This window comes from Ambystoma mexicanum, chromosome 4q (genome assembly GCF_040938575.1).
Source record: "Ambystoma mexicanum isolate Mex_15411 chromosome 4q, UKY_AmexF1_1, whole genome shotgun sequence".
NCBI classification, from domain to species: Eukaryota; Metazoa; Chordata; class Amphibia; order Caudata; family Ambystomatidae; genus Ambystoma; species Ambystoma mexicanum.
Genome location: NC_090928.1, coordinates 1,266,005,394 through 1,266,027,964, shown reverse-complemented (window position 1 = coordinate 1,266,027,964; position 22,571 = coordinate 1,266,005,394). Strand labels below are relative to the sequence as shown.

The 22,571-nt window shown below is 44.8% G+C and overlaps 1 protein-coding gene across 3 annotated transcripts in view; it reads left to right on the top strand.

Moving 5' to 3' along the window:
* Positions 1 to 22,571, top strand: part of CUL9 (cullin 9) — a 1,917,728-nt gene that overhangs the window by 1,683,139 nt on the left and 212,018 nt on the right. For all 3 annotated transcript variants that reach the window (XM_069608881.1, XM_069608880.1, XM_069608879.1), the window contains exon 37: positions 19,483 to 19,593. In XM_069608881.1, the coding sequence (XP_069464982.1) occupies positions 19,483 to 19,593 (111 nt within the window). The remainder of the gene's footprint in view (positions 1 to 19,482; positions 19,594 to 22,571) is intronic.

Genomic DNA, 22,571 nt, shown 5'->3' with positions numbered 1-22,571 from the left:
CCAGGGATCTAACCCTGTGAAGAGGGGATGAGGAGTCCTCTCAAACTGGGGTACGAGGCCTATCATGAGGTTCCCCAGAGCCAGCCCATACCCAGAGCTTGGGTGTGCAAGTTGGGAGGTCCCCAGTCCCTGTCCCTTCAACGTGTGCCTGTATGAATTTACTGAATTCCAGGGCCTGTAATGCAATACCCATTATACACAATGCTGGCCACTTTATTTCTCTTTGCCCAATGTACAGTTTCCTAGAAGAACTGTTGGCTGGAAGAAAGAACACGTAAACCAGGGAGGGAGCCGGCGCCGAACCACACAACTGCAGAGTAATCTTCCTCTCCAGCTGGCAATCCAAAGGCTCTGATCTACAAGTAACGCAAAAATATGAACACAGGCTACCCCGCCCTTACACTCATAGGTCAGTTAACTACATACTTAGGTCAAACACTGAGGGACATAACAACAGGAAAATGGTCACATCAACTTAAACATTTTATTCAAGGAGCAACATGTCACAAGTAAAAAAACATCTAGACATAACTAGAATCCTTCAACAGTAACAACTAATGTGAGGCAGATTAATAGTGGGGTTAGTAGAGATGTGAATGGCGAGTCATTATAGATATCGAATGGCTCTTCACTTGAGGTGTCAACACATAATGTGTTTCTAGCTCGGCAGGAGGAACTGTATCTGGCATCAGTTCTTTAGGTGGTTGAAGCGCTCCAAACCGTCATCAGGACACACTGACTCAAAAATAATATGATAAAACTGATTTGCTGGTAGTGGAAATCATCTCATGGCGAGTACTACAAAAAGAATAATAATGGAATTCTAAAAACCCACTGTTAAAAGGCCTTGTGTCTGTTGACCTACTATACCCAAAATGAGTTACCCACCCAACATCTCTTCTGCGTTTGTAGGGCTGCTTGATGATCAACTCCTCGGTGCACTTCTGAGTGTTGGATGAATGGTTACTGGAAAACACAAAGCGGGCAACAATTTCTGTCCTGGTCTCGACATTCCCACCATTCATTTTATGACTACATTTATGTGCCATTTCTGTTTGCTAATAATTACCACTTTCAGTTTGAGGACATTCTTTCCATATTCACAACTTAGTTATTTGAAGGTGCGGCGTGGTTATTGGCCATCACCACCCAATCGGGGAACAGTTTCTCTGGTACTGGTAGCAGGAACAACCTGTTGGGGAAAACACAAATAATGTGTCATCCTGAGATGGTATATTTAATCAATGTGCTCTTTAATTCCATGATGAAGCTAAGTGACTGGCTGTGGTAATTTTATATTGGTCTCTTAAACTTTAGACACCACATACGTGTCTGTTGTGTCTCATAGATTCTATAGGCAGACAATGTTGCACACACCCTTGGTGCTCATTCAACGCCCGTAGGCAGAGAGAAATGAGTAAGAGGCAAGCATTTATTTGGTACCGGACTCTTGTGCCTGTGTACCGTCTTTTCCGTTGCTGTAAGTACTGATGGTTAACCCCTTGAGTAAATAATATGTTTTAGTTGCACAGATGTCATGTGCTTCACTAATGCTGGAACATACCTTGTACAGTAATAGTTTGTGCGGCCGTTATGTCTGCAAGGGAAAAGATTGCTGGTATTGGCGTGGCTGGTCACTCACCTGTGGAACGGTTTCTGCGTTTGTGAAAGTTCGAATCACTCGCAATACGTTGTTTCGCATGCGTGTACATGAAAAACATCACACCGCCATCTTAGGTAGACATTTCAAAAAAGAACAGCAAAACTACTTGCCGTCACTGTAGCTGATTTTCGGTTTACAAGTAAAGCGGCCACACAGGTCGTATCTTTAATATACCATCTGTTGGAATATTTTTGCCTCATGGTGGTTTTTTGGTGGCTATACGGGCCATACTCCAAAGTAATGATGAATCATTATTTTTGCTATCAGAGATACAACAAAGTGTGCCAAGCAATACTAAAACATCATGTTCTACTGTGCCTTGAACTCAGCTGCAATTGTCATGAGATAGTGCTAGCTAGTCTATGTAAAGCATATGAATCTAAGCAGAGCCACAAGCCTCAGAATGCAACCGTTACTTACCCAGTAATCATCGTTCTGTAGCTTCTATCTTGTGACGGGGCCAGGGATCTAACCCTGTGAAGAGGGGATGAGGAGTCCTCTCAAACTGGGGTACGAGGCCTACATGGGGGTCCCCAGAGCCAGCCTGTTCCCAGAGGTTGGGTGTGCAAGTTGGGAGGTCCCATGCCCTGTCCCTTCAACATGTGCCTGTATGCATTTACTGAATTCCAGGGCCTGTAGTGCAATACTCGTTATACACAATGCTGGCCAGTTATTTTTTCTTTGCCCCATATGACAGTTTCCTAGAACTGTTGGCTGGAAGAAAGAACACGTAACCCAGGGAGAGAGCCAGCGTGGAACCCCACAAATGCAGAGCGATCCACCTCTCCAGCCGGCAATCCAAAGGCTCTGATCTACAAGGACAAACACTTTAAAGGGAAGGGAATCTTGCCTCTAGTCACACCGCCAGGAATCAGCCACTCCAAGCTAACTTGCTGGGACTGACTTTACCTTTCTTGAAACACTGTTGCCAATTATGGACATGCAAACAAACGCTGGCAGACGTGCGCTCATAAAGTGGGCAGAGCTTAAAGCCCGTTATCAGTTTGCATACCTGTAACCCAGCCGCTGGGGAAAAGCAAGCTGCCAGTTGGCCTGGGGAACCCGCTGAGGGTTACCAATGGCAGGGACAGAGGGTAGGATAAAACAGGGCAGGAAGTCCAGCTCAGTCTGGGTTGTTCAAGTAAGGTCAAGGGAGGAGTAAGACGACCAAGAGACCAGGCAGGGGAAGGACAGTGTAGTGGAGTGTGGAGGAGAATTGTCAGGAGCTATGTGCAAGACGAGTTAATGGTTGCTAAGAGAAAGTGGCACTTTGGTGTGAGTATGTCCAAGGTGAGTGAGTCCGATTAAGGGTGAGAATAGCGGTGTGTGACTGGGATAGGGAAAGATGTGGAGAAAGTGCGTGGAGTGTACAGTAGTAGAAGAGGAGCATAGGGTGTATTGTAGGGAAGCAGTAGTAGTGGGCGAGGAGTAGAATATAGTGGGGAGTTTGGAAAAGGGAGGAGGGTGCTGGAAGGAGAGAGGAGTAGTGGAAGTGGAGAGTAGTGGTGCGTACTGGAGCGAATGAGAGAAAACAGTAAGATCAGAGTGTGGAGGTAGGCAGCAGAGGGGGGAGAGGTACAGCAAAGTGACAAGAAGCAATGTGAGGGTAAGAGAGGAGAGACAGTGGGTGGAGTAGTTGAGATGAGAGTATGAAGGGAGTGACAGAGCCATAGGGAAAGGGGTATAAGGGCTTGAGAGAAAAGGGCAAGTTGATTCTTTATATTTGAAAGGCACTTAACCCAGATGGAGGACTATTTTTTTTTTGTTTAGGGGGGCGGGGTAAGGGGAGTTTGGTTAGGATTTCCCTAGATTGTTCCCAGAGAGAGAGAGTGATTATTTGCCCTTAGGCCACCATGTGCAGTCAGTTAATCAATAATGGTCCACTTCTCAAACTTTTGGATCTGATTGGGGGAAGCCTTGTTGATTGGTGCAGGAAGAAACTGCTTCCGGGTTCTTGTTGTCAGACCACTTTGCTGGCCTAAATCGGATGTCTACAGTGTTCTACGCCAATCAACAAGGCTTCCCCCAATCAGATCCAAAAGTTTGAGAAGTGGAGCATCCTGGGCAAGAGCCACTTCCAGCACCTTGGTAGCCCAGAGAAGACACCCCTTGCCCAGGAGTCCAAGTACAACTACTGAAGGAGAGTTCCCCTTATCACAGTCCAATGACACAGGAGTGGCGCACCCTGGGCAGGAGCCACTTCCAGCATCTCCTTGTCGGCCTCAAGAAGATCCCCTGGACTGAGTACAGCGAGAGAAGGTTGACTGTGGATGTCTATGTGCACTACCAGGCCAATGTGCCAGAAAGTGTTGAGGATAATTTAAAACAACTTCCAGGTAGATGGGGTGATGCCTTCCCGCATCCACCTGAATCTCATGCAAGACAGAATCAACCATCTGGTCCTGAAGAAGATGACAAACTAGGAAGTCATTGAAACCGGTCGACCCCTTTTAACAGGATACCGCAAAGAACATGCAGGGATACCGAATAGAAGTGACTTTTTAACCACCTTTTCTTAACAATACGAACTCTGGCTTTCGAACTATTGAGCAACCAGTGATCCGTAGTAAACACCACTGCTTGACCACCTTAAGGCTATATTATTGAAACTACTGAGCCTTATCTGATCCTTGGCCTTACAGGGAAAAAAGGTTTTCATTGATACTGTTTTATGGTGTTCTTACCGTACACATTTACACCTTTTTAACTACAGCAAGTAGTCAACAACTTAGGGCCCGCACACTTCTCTGAAGGTCGAATAAAATTTGAGGGTACCATGGCCCCAGCATAAAAAGCGCCTCTTAGCAATGTGGCCCTAGTGATTGTGACACTGCTTAGCCTGTCATACAGGCCCCTTTACCCCAAGTTCTGCACACCACCCCTTCCCTAGGGATAGACACCTCACACCAGGTGAGTGCCTACTTTCCTTATCTAAGGACCGCTTCGAGGTAACACATTAATCATAAATCAACAAGTTATCCCACGTAAACACAGTGGGCTTTCGGAAGTGTTCTATGTGTGATAAAAACGTAACTTACCTAACACTTAAGGCTGACCGATAAACCCATTATCCTCTCCCTGTTGTTATTATTGAACTTCTCTACAGCCTTTGAAAGACAAACCAGAAGTGTGTACAATCATCCAAGAGCATTTAGCCATATGTCCCAAGAATTAATGAAATCCCATATTGCAATTAAAAGTATTTTGGGGAAACCCTGTGTATAAGTGAAGTCACAGAAGGAGGGACTGGGTCTGAAAATGAAACTTTGTGGAAGTATTTTAAAAAGATGGTGCTAGAATCTATAATTTTGAAGGGAATATTTGCCTCTGACAGTAAAGTATGCGTCATTCCCTGAGGTTTTCACATTAGAAACTTCCATCCGGGGTTGCGAGTGCAGTGTACAACATGACTCTTAGATTTGCAGAGATTGAACAACCTCTTGACCTGTGAAAACATAAAAATCCTGAGAAGCGTTTGCTGCTCATTAAAGTAGAATAGGAAACGTCTGTTTTTCCCCTTCAGTTCTAAAGAAATGACACATTAAATGACTGTCATTTTTCCAAGTAAGATTGCACGGAACTGCATGCAGTCTGCCATAAGCAGGTGCCTAAATCTTGTTGATTCCTTTTCCATTTCAATTTTAAAATCTTGTGCTTGTTTGACACTTTAATACATCAAGCTATTTCTGCTCTTCAAGCTTCTACCTGATGTCAGTCTAGAAAAGTAGACACCCCTCGAACAGAAGGCAATGCAGGATAATTGGTTGGCCGAAGACCAACCGCCTATTTTAAAGTATAAAGAATATATGCCCATTACTTATTACATAGCTATTAGTTCAACTAGAGTGCGGCCATTTTAAGGTAACCAGAATCGCCATTTTGTTTTCTCTGTTTCTCTTTAACATCGCCACTTTTGTCTCATGTAAAACTGCTTTGCTGTAGATATTATTCTGCTTCAATGGTCCAAGGTTATTAAAGACATGTTGAAACATTGCGCGAGGAGCCAGACAGAAAAGCCAGTTTTCCTCCTTCACATATCCTTGGAAGCAGAGAGCAAGGCATTCTTATCAGTACACGGATGCCAGTGAGTCTCCTTAAAAGAAAAGCAATGCACAAAACTAATATTAAAGGGTTTGAATTATGTTCTTCTTTACGGCCCCCCCTTCTGAGCGCTGTGAGCCCCCGGAGAGCAAGCTGACCTCTAGAGCGTGAATCGAAACCAGGAGATAGTAAGGCCTGGAATGTGCCAGTCCCCCTACGTGCAGCTTGTCCATGAAAACAGAAGCGCTGTGTTCTCACAAATATAGAATTGTGTCTGTAAATTCGAGATTGCAAACTGTCACTAAATATGGTGATCCAAAGTGTCATATTTGTCACCATGGTCAATCATCGCCTCCACTTCAAAGGGAATGAATTAGGGGCGGCATTGAATGTGTCAAATGTGTCATTACTGATTGTAAGATGCTCATTTTGTATATATGTAACTGATGTACGATTTTCGCTCTCTTGCGTCCCCCGAGGTCTGTTAGACACACGTCGCGGGGCGTGGGACCATTTGGCCAACTGAAACTATTTGTTTTTGTAATAAACCCTAGATTTTGAGAATACAACCTTGTGTCTGGCGTATCAGTTCGTGTGTGGTGATTGTGCCTTGTTTCCACATCCGAGGGTCCCTCAGGGGCCCCTTCACTGATCGTAATCTCTGTATATTTCAACAGGAAAATGTGAGTCATTTCTTAAAACCTTGTCCATGGTGCTCAGATCAGCATGTACTTGTGACACAACCTGTACCTTTTAATGAAAATTATTTAGAAAATACTGTAAGATATTGGGAACTTCTCTTTATTAGATACCAAAGGTTGCTGGTACAACTTGATAAGTGCACAGTAGAATTATTTTCTCCCATATTATTAAACTCTTGTGTTATTTGAAACTGAGAATTATGTTTTTAGTTTCAAGTATCCACAGATGTTAGAATATCACATTTGTTTGTCTAGAACAATCATTTAGATTTGATTTTGTGCATGTATGTTGATGCGATTATGCAAAATAGGTTGGAAATTGTAAATGCAAATTTAAGTGAGATAGCAGGTCGATTAGGTTTTATTTTAATTTCGGCTTTATTTCGAACTTCAGAAAAGCAAGACATACAAATTGCATTAAATCCAACAGAAAATCTTCAACAAGTGTATACATACTAATAACACCATCAGAATGTCGTATTAATATAATATTTTGAATGTTCCTATGCACATCAAAACCAACGCATATTGCTTATAATAATGTTTGCCAAATCCAAAAATGTTCACCAACTATTAAAGTGCTAATTGTATAGGTGTACCTTTTGGTTTAAATGTTTCACATATTAGCCGGTCCGATAGCACAGCGAGTAGAGTGCTCGCTTTGGCATCCGTGCATATCCTGCTGACGCAGGTTTGAATCCCGGCGCGGCCAAACTCAGCCTTTCATCCTTCCAAGGTCGATAAATGAGCACCACACACCATGGGTAATAATAAGCAGCGCTCAGATACCCGAGGGTTCGTAGCGCTATATAAATGCTAAATAATAATTATTATTATTATTATTAATATATTTTTTTATGATCAAATAACAGATAACCAACCCCCAGATTAAGGCATGACTGGCTAGGGCGATGCACTTACTGCAGGCTTTATCCGTGGCAATAGCCTATCATCTATGTCTATTGTTCATAACCCTAGCTAATCTGCATTGTGCCATTAAAACCTATACGATACTATATTCTGAATTGCCATTCTTCACCAAGCCAGTGAGCCACTACAAACACCACGTCTTCATGCTTTGTGCCTTTACATCGCCTTTTTGCCCATCATAGATCTTTAACATAATGGTTACTCAGGCACTGTTTCAGATTTTTTGGCTAATGTTCAAATAGGTCAGGCAGGTGAACAAAAAATGTTGTACTGTTTCATTAAAATAGGGCCAGAAGTGGCACATTTTGATGAAGCCAGACCTCCAGCTACCTGTAAAGTTGCCAGAGGTAGTTTTCCAGCTCTAAACTCCTTAGTTCACCCTCATTAGAGACTGTGCTGAAACTCCAAACCCTATCATCCCCACCTTCATAAATTCCTCCTACTCCTCGAGCTCAGTGCCAACCACCCTCAAAGAAGCCTGGGTCCTTCCCCTCTTAAAAAAAAATCATCCTCTATATTTTATAAGTCTCGTGGTTGACCAAAGTCATACCCAGTAAAATGAGGGTTTTAGCTGCACAAATGTATCGATTTCTTGGCAATCTAGTTCCAGGTGGATAATCTAATTGGGTGTTGATTTTGGCAGGCTTATCTTCCGTTTCAGGAAACCATTTTCTGATACTATAAGTTGCGAGCTCTGTGAGTTGGGTTTGATTTTCTGTAGACAAGGTGCCTATCGCCCTGTGGATTAATGTGGGCCACTTCCCCAACATTGAAACTTACGGGACCACCTTTAATTTCTGATTTATTATTCTAAAACCAAATATTCTGATTAAAAACAGCCTGTTTTATGGTGGGGGTATAAGATCAGGGATATGCCTTTGTTAAATGAATCCATTATTAAAAAAGAAAATGTATTCCATCGATGGGAGTTCTTAGAGTACATGAAGTAGGTATTTTACTTTGTGTTCTTAAAGTACTTATGAGACTAATGGAGAATGTGTAATCTATAATAAAGGTGTTATTTTTCAGTGCATCACTGTGGTGTACTTTCTATGGATAATCGTGTGGAATAATAGTATCTTTGTGTCAGCCTACTTCCAGTGCCTGGAGTTAAGCCTGAATGGTATACCTAGTTACATTAACTTAAGAGAAGTTTGGCTTTCCCTTTTAGGTTGAGCGCACTGCCCTTCCTTAAGTTTAATAGTGGTACAGCCCTAATCAGACGGTTGCACTAACATTGTCTAAACTGCATGATGTATCAAAAAATATTTCATTATATGTGAAGTGTTAACATATAGATGTAGTAAAACAATTGTGTATGCTTTACATGGTTCTATGAAAACCATCCACGTTACATTTATAAACGCACAGCCAAATCCCTGTAATTGCAAATGGAAAAAAATGGAATCGTGTCTGCTTGAGGGACATTGGGTGATGAGCATGGGTGTAACTCTGGCATCTAGTTACTAATACCGTTTTGAAAGATTTCCTTTTCGCACCCTTCCCTTCGTAGATTCCTATGGGACACCCAATCATTTTGCTTGTTTTGAACTCTGTCCTGACTTTTTGGAGGTAGGTAAAGCGTTCTGCTTCAATTCATTTGCCTGTTTGCTCATATTATGGGAAACAGACTAGCTCGTAAGGCTATCGGTACTGAGAGACTCCCTCTCGTTGTGATTTCTTGTCTTTTTACAATTGCACACATCACGTTACAGTGAAGTACAGTTAGAATACTTTGTATTCTTATCTTTTCATATGATGGCATTGTGGTTACTTTTACAATGTGCCTAAGACAAGCTGGTGGCAGCTGAGGTATTTTTACTGTTTTTGTGTTGTTTTACTTGTGCACTTTTACATTTATGGCAAATGGCTACTAAAGATGGCTAGAAAACTAGGATGGCCGAGCCACAAGAATTTTCACTTGTACTTTGGCCATATTGTTCTTTGGCCTTCTTCCTGCCTTTTCAGGTCAGGAAATGCCTTATATGGAAAGCCCTTTCCTGGGGAAAGCTGTGGCTTTTGCGGGCTAAAGGGTGTTGTATTGTGTGTGAGCCAGAGAAGGGGACTGGAACTGTCTAGTCCCAATCCATATCTCTGGTGCCAGAAAGTCTGTTGCTGAGCTGTTGTGATGACCACTGGCTATCCGTGATGGTTTATAGTCATAATGTAGAAAGTCAAAATGTCGAATTTTATTTTATGATGTTTTTTATTCTAAATGGGGGGTCCCCCAACACCTTTTTTTTTTTTTTACCCATTTTTTTTTATTCCCGGACCCCAAAATAAATATATAATTAAAAAAGAGGGAATTCGACATTTTTTTCTCGACATTATTGTCATTCTACATTTTATTTTCGACATTTTGACTGACCATCCGTGATCATGGCTCATTGAATGGTGCTGATCCTTAACATTGGTGGGCTTGGATTTGCGCTTGCTCCCAGCCTTAAGCTTGGATGAAAGGAGGGCTCCTGCAACTATTCATCAGATCCTCGTTGGAACTACGACTTCTGCGAAGATGAGCACACCGCTGACAACCCAAAGTCGACTCCTACAGCTGACCAGCATCGACTTAAGTGTTATTCCGGTGAAGCCCTGCTCCTATGTCCTGATCTCAAGAAGGCCTTTGTTGGTGCTTCAACCCCTGGGCTGGTGGGAGCAACCCGTCTCTACCTCTGCTCGAGGATCCATGCCTGATGAGCCTCTGGAAGTGTCCCTAGACCAACAGGTGGACTGACCAGCTCTCTCCTCGGCTACCTTGCAGCAACCATCTTTGTTTCGAGTAGAGCCTTGGAAGATATTCAGCTTGTGCCACAAGTAGACTGCTCCTGCATTTTCAGCCATCACACTCCAAGGCAAGCTCTGCTGGGACTGCACCTGTGTTTGCTGCTGCATGATCGCCTGTCACCGCCTGAACGCAGTGACCTTCTTTGGATCTGGTCTTCTTGGTGTCCCTTGGGTGTCTCGTGCCCTTCTCTCCAACAGACGTCTCACTTGTCTTCATTTGGGTCTTCTATGGGAAGCTATCCGAAACTAATTCCTGTGCACTGCGACTGACTGAAACTAAATCCTGTGGAACAACTTATCTCTTCTGTCTAACCATCTAGATGACCCTCGCGGAAGGAACAAGAACTGAAGAACAAGCCTGGAACGAAGTATGGAACCTCCAGCCGTAGTATCCTGAGAACTCTCAGCCAGGGCTACTTTGTGGTTGCTTTCTCCCTCTGTCTCCTATGGTGTAACTAGGGCATAAAGTCCTGATCCTAACTCGCTCTGACCTGACCTTTGGTACTGGCGCCTGCGTTAAGGATCCCTCTCTAGGCATATCCCAGTGTGTTGGATTGAGTTGGGTACTTGCCTGAACTTTACTTGAACTTTTATCTAACTTTGCAACTCTTGCATTAATCGTAACCACTGGCACTGCTATTGTGTAAGCACTTACCTGAAGAAATATATGCTTTGAAACTGGTGGCTTTTGGGAACCAGGCCCCAAACCATCTCAGGGTTTGACTTTATAAGAATTAGGGAAACGGTTTGTGTTGAGTCTAAAGAGTTCAACATATTTCTATATGCATCTGACTACTCGCCTGTATTGGTCTGGTAAATGCTTTGGAACAGATTGATAAGAAATGCCAAGAGTGTAGGTCTTTATGGTCTACAGAATGTTTTATCCTAGGGGCGACCTGCTGTGTTAAAACCCTAGGGTCTACCTTTTACTATACTGTATGAGAGTACGGCTAGTGGTAGTGAGACCATATTGTGAAACTTATTGTGAGTTGAACCCCTTCTTCACTTGGCATGTTTCTTAAATGAAGGTGATCAGTGCGAAGCAGTAGCATATGACGCCTTTATATGTGATTATGTAGTGCTAGAATTGTACATAGTGAGAATCTGTTATATGTTTTTGACTATACATCGGAGCAAATGGATTGGACATGTATGATGTATGTATTTTATGGTCTAAAAAAATATCTATAGTGTTAATGTATGTATTGTGATTATGTAATGTTTTTGTTCACGCTAATTACACAAGGTCTGTTATCCTATGCTGCCCCGATACAGAATGCGATTAGAGTATCTGATAATCAATGGTTTGGAATAATGGGCTGAAATTAGGTTTTAAATACGCTGTGCACCAATAGAAGTACTGTTTCTCAAATACCAAGAGTAGGTCTTTATGTTCTACATAATGTTTAACCCTAGGGCCGACCTGGGGTCCAGTGAACGGTTCAAGGGTTACAGGACAGTTTATTCTAACTAAAAGAAGTGCCCGCAACTTTCAGAAAGGTTTTCACGAGCAAGCAATGACAAAGCCAAAGTATAGTAAAAGTTTTATAATAGTTAGGAAAACTTCTAGAGGGAGTTTAGGGGCAGGTTAAAACCACTGTATCTCACACCCCGTACTCTGATTAATCCCAGGACTTGGCAGGTCAATGGAAGAAGGTCTGAAGTTGCTTTCCCGCTGTCAGCCTCAGTCCTTGATTCGCAGGGGTTGCAGGTTCGAGCTGTTCTTTGGTCAGTGTCTTTCGCTGGTGCAAGGACTCTTGGATGAAGAATGCAGAAAAACACAATGCAGGACCCCTCTCAGGACTAGACTCGACTCGGGTAAGCTGTTTCGGACGGTGTGCGCCGCAGCACAGTGACGCAATCTGTGGATCCCCTAAGTACCAGGCATCAACGCAGAACAGTGACATCGGCAGCACGGTAGCCCAAACTCAGAGCTGGTCAGCCAGAGGACAGTCCTGGTACACTTCCGACTGCTCTTCTTAGCAGGTTACCGGGCAGATGTCGGGAATGCATGTTCCCTCCACTCCACGGGTTGCAGCTCCCTCGCAGGACTGCTGAAGATTAATAGCAAGACAGGGCACCTCCAGGACAGCAGCAGAAGTTGGTCACCAGACCACCTTCAGACAGGTCTCACAGCTGTACAGGAGTCTTGGCTCCTTCCGGTTACTCACGATCCCTGAAGAGTGGGTGCAGGAGTCCTCTTCTTATCCTAAAAGCCAGTTAAGAGCTGAAACTCCCTCTAGCCAATAGCAGGACTAGCCCACACACACACACCCCAGCAGTGGTCCAATGAGGACCACTGGCGGGAACATTCATGCATAACACTCGGACACACTGAAACCAGTTTGTGGATTGGGACCAGACAGTCCGAGCCCACATCCTGCCAGAAAATGCACATAGACCTCCAGTAGCCCACCAAAAGCCTCTGCTTACTCCTACGCCCCGTCCCTTTTCCTCCATACTGTATGGGCGTCCCTCGCTAGGGTTGGGAGACGGAACCTTTATCACCAGAAAAAATCTTCTTCCACTTTATATTTAGAGGCGCGCTGCCCTTGGGGCATGCGCTTCCCTGGCTTTGGCCTTGTAATACCACATGCTCTTCCTCGGATAATTTCTTCTGTCTTTTGTCTTCTGTTTTTTGGTCTTAATCAGGTACTTGGTCCTCTGGCGCCACACTCCTCCCCGGTGCATGTTGACGTCAGCGGGCTTAAGCCGATGTCCAGCCTGCAAAGGGCTCTTCCCTACGTCCGAACCCCACGCTCTTTTCCTCCGTTGCCTTAGCCCCGATCACAGCTGGGAGGGATGTGACACGCTTACACCGCACGCTCTGAAAAACAGGTTATCTCGGTAGGGGAAGTTCTTCGAGAAGTCGCCTCCTGTGGGCTTGAAGGATTTCGTCATACACAAGTAGAGGCCCAAGGTAGGGCTGCTTTTTCCCCCCATCACACCCCGCAATGGCGACTCCTTCCCAAGGAAACGCCTGAGTGGGAGTAACCAGTCAGGTTCTTGCACCAGCACAGGTACCAAGGCTGCTACTGCTACCGGACGTCAGGCTGAGGGGTTCTTAGATCCTTCCGGGGACAGTGCTGTGGGACCGCAAGATTCTTTTACCGGGTGTCCACCTGAGGGGCCACGCCCTAGTACTGGACAGATATCCGAGGGGGTGCCTGTATGCAGCACTACTGGCGAATCCACCGAGGACAACATGCCTACCAGGCCCCGTCCTGAGGCGCAGGGCAGGTCTCATGCTCCACCGCCTAGAGTCATGGAGGAGGCTGGGCCCAGCGAGGCGAGCGCCACAACTTTGGCACGTGGCACGCAGCCTGACAAAATGGCCACCGGGCCAGTCAAGATGGCTGCTCGTCCGATACCGCCCCCTGGTGCGGAGCAGGAGGGTGAACGAGTTTCAAGGTGGGATTGGTCTCAACTAGGTACGTGGCCTACAGCTTATCCATCAGCATCACGGGGCAGATTTACCACGCAGCCAATAAGGCAGAGTACACACAGGCCCCAGCAGCCACCCACTTCTCCGTCAATACCACCTACCACCCCACCAGCCTGCGAGGACAGATTTTTTTAAACGTTCCTCATGGTCATGAGTTCTCCTCAGATGGGGTCCATCCTTAGGGATGTGTTCAGGGACATGCTCCCCCTGATCCCACCGCTGGCGCCATCCTGCTTGTTGATTTAATACAAGCTAGTGGAGTTGTCTTTTGAATGAGGACCACCCTGCCACAGATAAGCAGCAGGAAAGCCTTGAGAGCGATCCAGATAGCTTTCAGCTCTAGTCCGTTGATATGGGACTCTTGCTCCTGGAGGGATCAGACTCCATGGACGCTGTGGTTGTCCAGTTTAGCTCCCCAGCCTTCCAGGGAGGAATCTGTGGTGATGGTGACTTGAGGTGGGAGTTCAACCTGGAGGCGGACAGGCTCAGCAGGCTCGGAGCGGACAATTACGAATGGCAATTGAAAAAGCTGGACCTGCTGGGGATCTTCAGCAGTTGGGGGCACCCTCAGGTGGATCTCTTTGCCACCTGGTCCAACAGGAAGTGCCTGCAGTTCGTGTCTTGGCAGGGGCAGGGCCCCGTCTCCCTGGGTGACGCTTTCCAGATACAGTGGAACAGCATGACAGCATATGCATTTCCTCCCACTCCTCTGGTTCACAGGGTGATCTGCAAGATAAGAAAATCATGTCACCTAAGCATCATTCTGGCTCCATGGTGGCCAGCGAGACCCTGGTTCTCGGAGCTGCTCAGCCTCTCCGACAGCCCCCCATTCACCTTATATCGCAGCAGGAGGGCAGGTTCATCTGCCCTGCAGAAGTTGGCCCTTGCAGCGTACGGGCTAACCTAGACATTATTCAGGGCACGAGGAGCGAGGCTACTAGGAGCCAGTGCAAAACTAAATGGACTCGGTTCACTGGGCGGGCTCTAAGGAGATTGACCCACTTACTTGCACGTTGAACTACGTGCTATCCTTCTCTGCACACCTTGCACACTCAGGGGTGCAAATTGACATTGCAATTAATGACGGCCATAGGAGCATACCAGAACTCAGAGGAGGAAGTCTTCTCTTCCTCCAACCCGGTGGTTAAGCAACATCTGGCGGGCCTCACCAGGCTCTACCCACCCATCAAGGAACCACACCCAGGTGTGTGACCTCGTTGTAGTGTTGGGCGCTCTGGCGCACAAACCTTTCGAACCCATGGTGTCCGCGGACATCAGGCTGGTCACCATTAAAACACCTCTCTTGGCGAGTCTTACGTCTGCATGCAGAATTAGCGAAATCCAGGCGCTAGAGGCTTCAGAACCGTACACTACTTTTCACAGAGATAAAACGGTCCCGGGAACGCATCCTCCGTTCTTGCCTAAGGTAGTCTCTTCTTTCCATCTAAACGAGTAGATAGTCCTACCTAGGTTTTTTTGCAGACCCTAAGGACGATTCTTAGAGGGTCCTGCACTGTCTGAATGTCAGGAGTGCTCTGAAATTTTATCTGGACAGGACCAAGAGCTTCTGAAAGTCGGATCCTCTTTGTCACATTCGTGGGTGGTGAAGTCCAGGTTATAAGGCTTCCAAGGCCTCTATAGCAAGGTGGATGGTTTTGGCCATCAAGGAGGCCTATGAGGGGCAGCGCAAACCACTTCCAGCTAACATGCATGCCCATGCTGTCAGAGCCATGGCCACAGCGGTCACGTTCCAGAGAGATGTCCAGTGGCAGGTCATCAGCAGGGCGGCCACATGGGCCACTCCTTCGGCCTTCTGCAAGCACTACTGTTTGGATGCCGACTCCAAGTCAGACGCAGCATTTGGGCAGGCAGTATTAAGCAACTTGTTTTCTTAAGGAGGGTCACCTCTCCACCCTTGGGCTACACTCAGTTGCAATCGCCCATACAGTATGGAGGAAACTGGACGGGACGTAGGAGTAATTATAAGTTACTCACCGTAGTGACTAACGTACTCCTAGTCCATAGTCCCCTTTCCTCCATACGTCCCACCATCCTCCACCCTAATAAAACTGGTGTCATTAGGCAATGGTAATATTGTCGATGCGTCAAAATGGGAGTGAGGAGTGGCACCGGTGGACGGAGTCAGGGGAGCACATGCCTCTAAATTTAAAGGGGAAGATGATTTGTTCTGGTGTCCCTAGCGAGGGACACCAATACAGTATGGAGGAAAGGGGACTATGGACTAGGAGTACGTTAGGCACTACGATGAGTAACTCATAATTTCCCGGGCACTGGAAGGATTTTCCTGACCTCTCAGGCCAGGAAGAAGACTAGAGAACAAGATGGCTAAAGGACAAGCTAAAGAACCTCGTGGCATGGCCATGTTTGGTCACTAGCCACAGTTAGTAACCAAACGCGGTAAGGCTAAAACGAAAAAAGCACCCAAAAATGGTTAAAAGTCCCTGCTGCCACCAGCTTGTCCATTTAGCACACCTAGAGTAATCAAAAATCCTTTGAGTGTTAGTCTAGGGCAAGAACAAAAGTGTACCCCATTGTACTGCATTGTAAAATGCATTGTACAATGATAAAAAGTTACCACAAGTGATAAGTTATTAAAAGTAGTAACTAAGTAACAAGACTAAGGGAAACCATGTTTCCCAGTACTGACAGCCTGATGGACTTATCAGTTTCCCCATGATAGATGTGCAAAAGCTAGTGAAGTGAAGGTTAAAGCATAAGGCTTCACTGTACTGTGAAAAGTACAGGTCAGTATCAAAAATAAAAGCAAAAGGTTTGGGGGTCCATAACAATGGAAGGAAAGGTGCAGCAAAGAGAAATCTTTCCTAACAACACTTCTTTCCCCCTGCTGTGTATCACTTTCCTTTACACAACATTTTGGCTGTTGGTAATGGGATTTACAACTCCCTCCCTCGAGGTAACTTGCTATGGGACTGCTTGATTCAACTTGTCTTGATGTCACTCTTTGGCATTGGCAATGTAAGTTATAATCTCTCCTTTTAAGATATTCCCCTATGGGAAAGTGTATCTACCTTTTGTGTTATTGCCCTTCTTTAGCTTTGATAATGCAGGTTATAGTAATTAAATATTGGATATTCCCCAATTTGGCTTTGGCAATGAGAGTTACAATATTCTCCTGCTCGACATCTCATTACAGAAGAGTTGCGCCCTGTTTGCTTACATTTAAATGTTCAGTATTTAAAAAATGCTCAGCGGTCTCCCTCGAAATGCCCCGGGTCACCTGCATCAGGCCAACTCACCAGTCTTTCCTGGAGTCTCCTTCTGACACGTTGGCTCCTCTTCTTCGTTCGTCGGGACTCATGTAGTGTTCGACAGCTCCCGACAGCCTTCCACTGTTCGCGCGGGCTGTCAATGGAGATTGTGCAACACCCTATGCTTGCCGGTGAAAGGCTGACATGGGAGCGGGTTACCAGATGCAGGGAGCTTCTCTCTCCCTTGGGGTCGCTGGCATAGATACAACTTCCCACTGCACATCCTCTACATACACCAGCAATCTCGTCCCTTTCCACGAACTCCACACAGAGTCCTGCTGCCAGTACAGCAGCGACTCCATTCCCTGCTTCTTTCTGCTGCTTCTACCACTTCTGCTCCTTCGGCTGTCTCTCTGTGACCCACACCTGAAAGGCCTTTAAATGTTTAAAGGTCCTGTTCAGGTGTGGGTCATTATAACAACTAGACCGCACATTACACTTTGGAAACTCTGAACTCCTCTTTCTCGTCCCAGTACTAGGAATATTATGGGACTTGAAGTCCATAATGTTCCTAGTTAGTTTAATATCAGCACCCTCATTTAATTCACGTTGTTTAGGGGAGTTGCATGATATATTTAGGGGAAGATTTTAAAGGACATACAGCTTTTCTCTTGAGTTTATAAGCTGAACCCTATGGAAAATCTTTACTACCAAAAATAGTAGCATTCACTCCTTGACTTTTATATACATAATTTCCATTTCTATGAAGGGGGTTCTTATACTTGGCACCTTGGGAAAGTCTGGGAGGAGAGGCCTTACTGTGACAACAGGCCAATAAATATTCAATAGGGGGGGGATTGCCACGTTTCTCCTGATGGAGTCACCACAGTCCCTTGATGGACATCTCCTCCCAGGTGATCCACCCATCTAATACCAGCCCAGAGTTGGGATCAGGTGGCATCTGACTTTCCCTGGCCACATGGGAGGAGGAATCTCTAGGCTGGGATTCTGTGATGGCTCTGCTGGATTCATTACACTAAGCTCTTTATTTAGCTCTACCATCTCGGGCAGATAAGATAGGCTGAGGTCAGTGATGCGTATTGCATGCATAGACCCAGACAAAAGAGCACTAGCTCTCAGGATTAGGTGTTCTGCCAGTGGCAAGCATTGGTGTTCGCAACTAGCATTTAGGTTTGTAACAGTCCTGACCTGAGGATCGTAAAGCTAAAAAAAGGTTGTAATCAAAATGCATTGTATTTGTTTATTTTGAAAATCATAAATGGCATTTTCTGGTGGCAACATTTTTCCAGATTTTGATACTTCGTACCCGGTGGCACATTTAAGCAGTTCCATCCTATGATTTTAAGCTCCTTTCCATCTCTGAATTTCCTTAATGTGGTTACAATACTGCTATTTGTAATTTTTATGTTTTGACGTCTGATTGATTTTTAGAACAAATGTTTGACTAAAAAAGTTATTTTAAATATGACAATCAACACTTTAAGGTCTGACACTAGTCATTCTCACAGCTGCTTTACTGAAGGCACAGAGAGTGTTAAACTGTACTGTATTTCTCACAAGATCTCTTGTCTGCACACACTTAATGATGAGCTCAGGAGGAGTGTTGGATGGAATGAAGCAGAGAAGAGTTGCTGTTTGGCCTCGGCAGTATAATGCATCACCTGGGTCGCTTAGATATGCATCCCTGTCTGTGTAAGCAAAGGTGTGCAGTCAGCCCTGTGTCTTTGAGATTCCGCATTCACTATTTCCATGGCTTGTTGGTACAGACTGCTGCCACATCGACGAGATATTGTTTTGCGGCCGGGGAGGGAGGTGGCGCCCCATGGAAGAATTCCTCATGGGGAGCAGCTGTGCATGAACCTAATCTACCCCATTCTTCCAATTTACCCCTCCTGTTTATTACCCCACGTGCTCTCCACAAGTTATGGACACATGATTCAAATGTGACGTGCCTTCAAAATAAGACATGTTTGCAGTGCTGCAAGTCAGAAATGAAGTGCATTGGTACTAGTTGAGCTACATGTTCCTCTCAATATTAAAATGTCAAGGGATGCTAGAGTTCGGAATTTAGGTGCATCAGTTGAGCGGGTGTGTAAATGTGTGTGACTGTATTAGAATGGCAAGTTGAACTCCATGTGAGCATTGAGGTGCATTGACTTGGCTGCTTGTGTTTCTCAAAACTGAAATGTTCGGGTCCCAATACTAGAATAGTTGTATATATATTGCAGTTTCTCAAGTCACTGTTTTTATTGCAGGATAGGATCGATGTGTTCTTAGCAGAGCGGGGTGTTGGCATCAGTATTAGATTGTATGCATGCTTGGTTCAGAATAGTGGTACATTGACAGAGCTGTATGGTACTTCCCATATTGCAGTCTTCGAATATTGTAATGGTTAAGAATCATAGTCCACTGACATCTGTGTACGGGTCACAGTACTGAAAAGCTGCAGTATATAGGGTTGATGTTCTCTGGCAGTACAATGTTTGGCAGTACAATGTTTGGGTTCTAGGATAGCATGGGTGCTGTGGTGCAAGATCCATGTACACTGACTGACATTGTTTTCACTGTTAGTAACGAAAAAGCAGGGGCTGCTAAAGGACTCCCTTGTGTTGTATTGGCAGAACCCCAAAATATTGCCTGTGTCAATACTCGTTTTATATCTTCCAGGAGTTTGCCATGAACCTCAGGAACCGTGTGTCGAGCATCAATGAGGTTCCACAGATGAGGACTTTAACCTTTGTTGTGGATGCCTGCAAAGTCTTGGAGCAAGCACGCAAGGTAAGCACATCTTCCCAACCCCACGTGCAAGAAATGTGAGCATGGCCAATAGGTTTGTGATGTAGAGAATAGCCAACAGCACTGAGGCTCTCGCAGTATGGGGAGGTAACTTTGGCACTGGGCCTCGGAATGCAAACAGACACTTGATCCTGACAGGCCCCAGCTCATAGTTTTCTGATGTGCATGCGGGTCATGACTAAAACATCTGAGCATTGGTTAGACAAACGCTTTTGGTAACTGTCAGCTATGTAACCATCTAGTACAGGGGTAGCCCATGTTTCACTCTCCAGATGCATGGGCCTACAACTACCATGAACCCTCACCCACTAACTAGACTGGCTCGGGCTGATGGGTGTTTGCCAAAACATCTGGTAGTTGACTACGCCTAAACATCATGCCTCGTACATATAGTAGAGTGCACCCCTCAGAGTTTCTTCCATGCTATAGATAAGTAGAGTCTGGTAGTGGAGGCTTGCCGGCAAATCTCATTTCACATGGCTGATGGCTACATCATGTGTGCAGTGCAGGTAGCAACGACAAGCATTGATAGTGATCAATACCCCACTGCAAAGCCAGAGGGTGCATTGGGCAATTACTGAAGAGTAGACTGCAGCATGAAGACCAAACCTCTACCAAGAGATGTTCTCCAGATCCTTGAAGCTTTGCTGCTATGGCTGGTAAGGCCAGGTCAAATGGGCCATGCTGGGCCCAACCAGGCAGTGCCTGCCCAGGCATTCCACGCTGGACATGGCCATATCATTTAACAAACGAACGAAGACTCTGACTGCAGATATTGCTCAACTGGTTGCACTCCTGATGAAAAGAAGAAACACATGGGTAACATTACCATTAAGAACGAACAAATCTCAAGACCTAAATGGGTTCCCTTAGCAGAATGGTGAGTCGCACCACTGCATTACTGTATGCCAAATAAATGTTTTCTTCGTTTGCAAAAAAGTGTCTTCCTTTACACAGAAGAATAAGGCATTTTGAATTTCTGCAGCTAGCACTAAGCACCCGAAGCAGCCTGAATTTTACCTGAATTACTTTGGCTAATCAGAATCCTAGAGTCATTAACCGCATTACTTGGAGTTAAACAATTGTAGGAATATGATGTTGCGGTTTATTACACGGTCACACCCAAGTTAGGGATCTCCTTCCCACACAATGCATGTGGCGGACAGTGAATCGCTTTTGTTGATTTCAGGTTCTTTTTGTTAAGGCCGCCAACCAGTGTCGCACACAACCTCAAAAAATACCCAGTGTATCCTTTAACTCCAAGAGAACATTTCGATTGGCAAACCAGGCCCTTGAGCTCAAAGCCGTGTCGGCCATTTCCCAACTTCGGGCTCTGGATAATAAATATGGTCAATTCCCTCTTGCTCCAGTATTAAAAAAAATGTATAATCAAATCCTGGTTCCGAGATTGGTCTATGGAGCCGAGGTGCGAGAAGAGGGTTTGGTGTGGACAAAAGTTGAAGCCACTATTTGGAAGCTGGTTCTAAATCTCACACCGTTTGTTCCTTTGGCCGCAATCGACATATCTTGGGTCTCGTTTCACTGGAAGCCATGATCTCTTGGTGTAAATTACAGCTTTGCAGTATTTTATTTCCCCTGGCCTGTACTCTGTTTAAACAATTAAATATCTGTCTCCTCCGACGACTGTAGCTTTTTAACTCAATGGATTAAGGGGTCCATGAAAATTCTTATGACAAATGATTTGCTAATTGGATAACAAACAGAACCCGGTTAGACACATATAATATCTTTGAAAATGTTATATTTGATATTAAAACAACTCAGAATTGCCTTCCCAGACATCCTGCTAAGAACTCAAGGTCTTTCTGGGTACGTTTGAAGCTAAATCTCCTCCTGACCAAGGATGTATTAGGTACGCGCAGCAAATTAGCTAAGCCTAATCGATCTTGCTGGTATTGCTCTAATGCAAAGGAAACTTTGAAAGGCATAACTATAGAATGCACTGCACTTTCCGATTTTCGTAATCTGATGTTGGAATCTTATTTTAAAAATAGGCCGCTTTTATCTTATTAACATTTGTGGTGGACTTAACTTGTTGAACCAAATGATCATTTAGTGATCTCTATAAATATTTTTTTAAAGATCTGTTTTAGTTTTGTTTGTTAGGATGAATTATTGTTATTTTGTGTAACTCTGATTTTAATTTCTGCAATGTGTATTGTTCTGTAATGTGTAATATCTCTGAATATATGTGTATAAAGTTTTGTTGAACAAATCTAAATCACACAATAAATAAATTAAAATAAATTAAAATGTTACTTTAAAAAAAATTAAATAGGAAATTCCTTTTTCAGAACACAATGGGATATTTAGCACAATTGCAATGTGAAAAAGAAAATGCAAATAGGAAATGTTGTTTTACAGAGCACAAAGGGTACACAGGGGCAATTTTGTTTTTGGCACCTTGCATCTGCACAGGCACTATTGGACTTCCCACTTCAGGTTTAACCTGAAGGGGATAAATGGGGAATTTCGTTTTTTACGCCCTGCGCGCACATGTGAAAGCAGGTTTGGGGAGGTTAATTCTTTTGGCAAATCTTTGACTATACCAGCTCACAAAGCACTGGGAAAAGATTTTTGGTTTTGAATGCCAACAATACAGATACTGTGAATTAAATGGGGGAATTATTGGTTTACTTTGATACATATGCTAAGGATCTACACAGACAAACAGGATTTTGAATGGGGAGATGACTAAAACAATGCTGAAAAATATGAGGCCTACACACTCTGGCTTTTTAGGGTTCTATTGACAGGAGAGGTCTGAACTGGGCATCAGGGAGCATCAGGGCACAACGCTGGGACTGCCAAGAGGGTCAGTCAAGGCTCTCCTCTCTTTCCTTCAAGGGGTCCCAATCAGTGTCAATGTCTCCTGGCTCCTGTCTCCACTGCAAGATTAGGCCTCTCTCTGCTGGGATGTGCTCGCCATATTTCAGCAG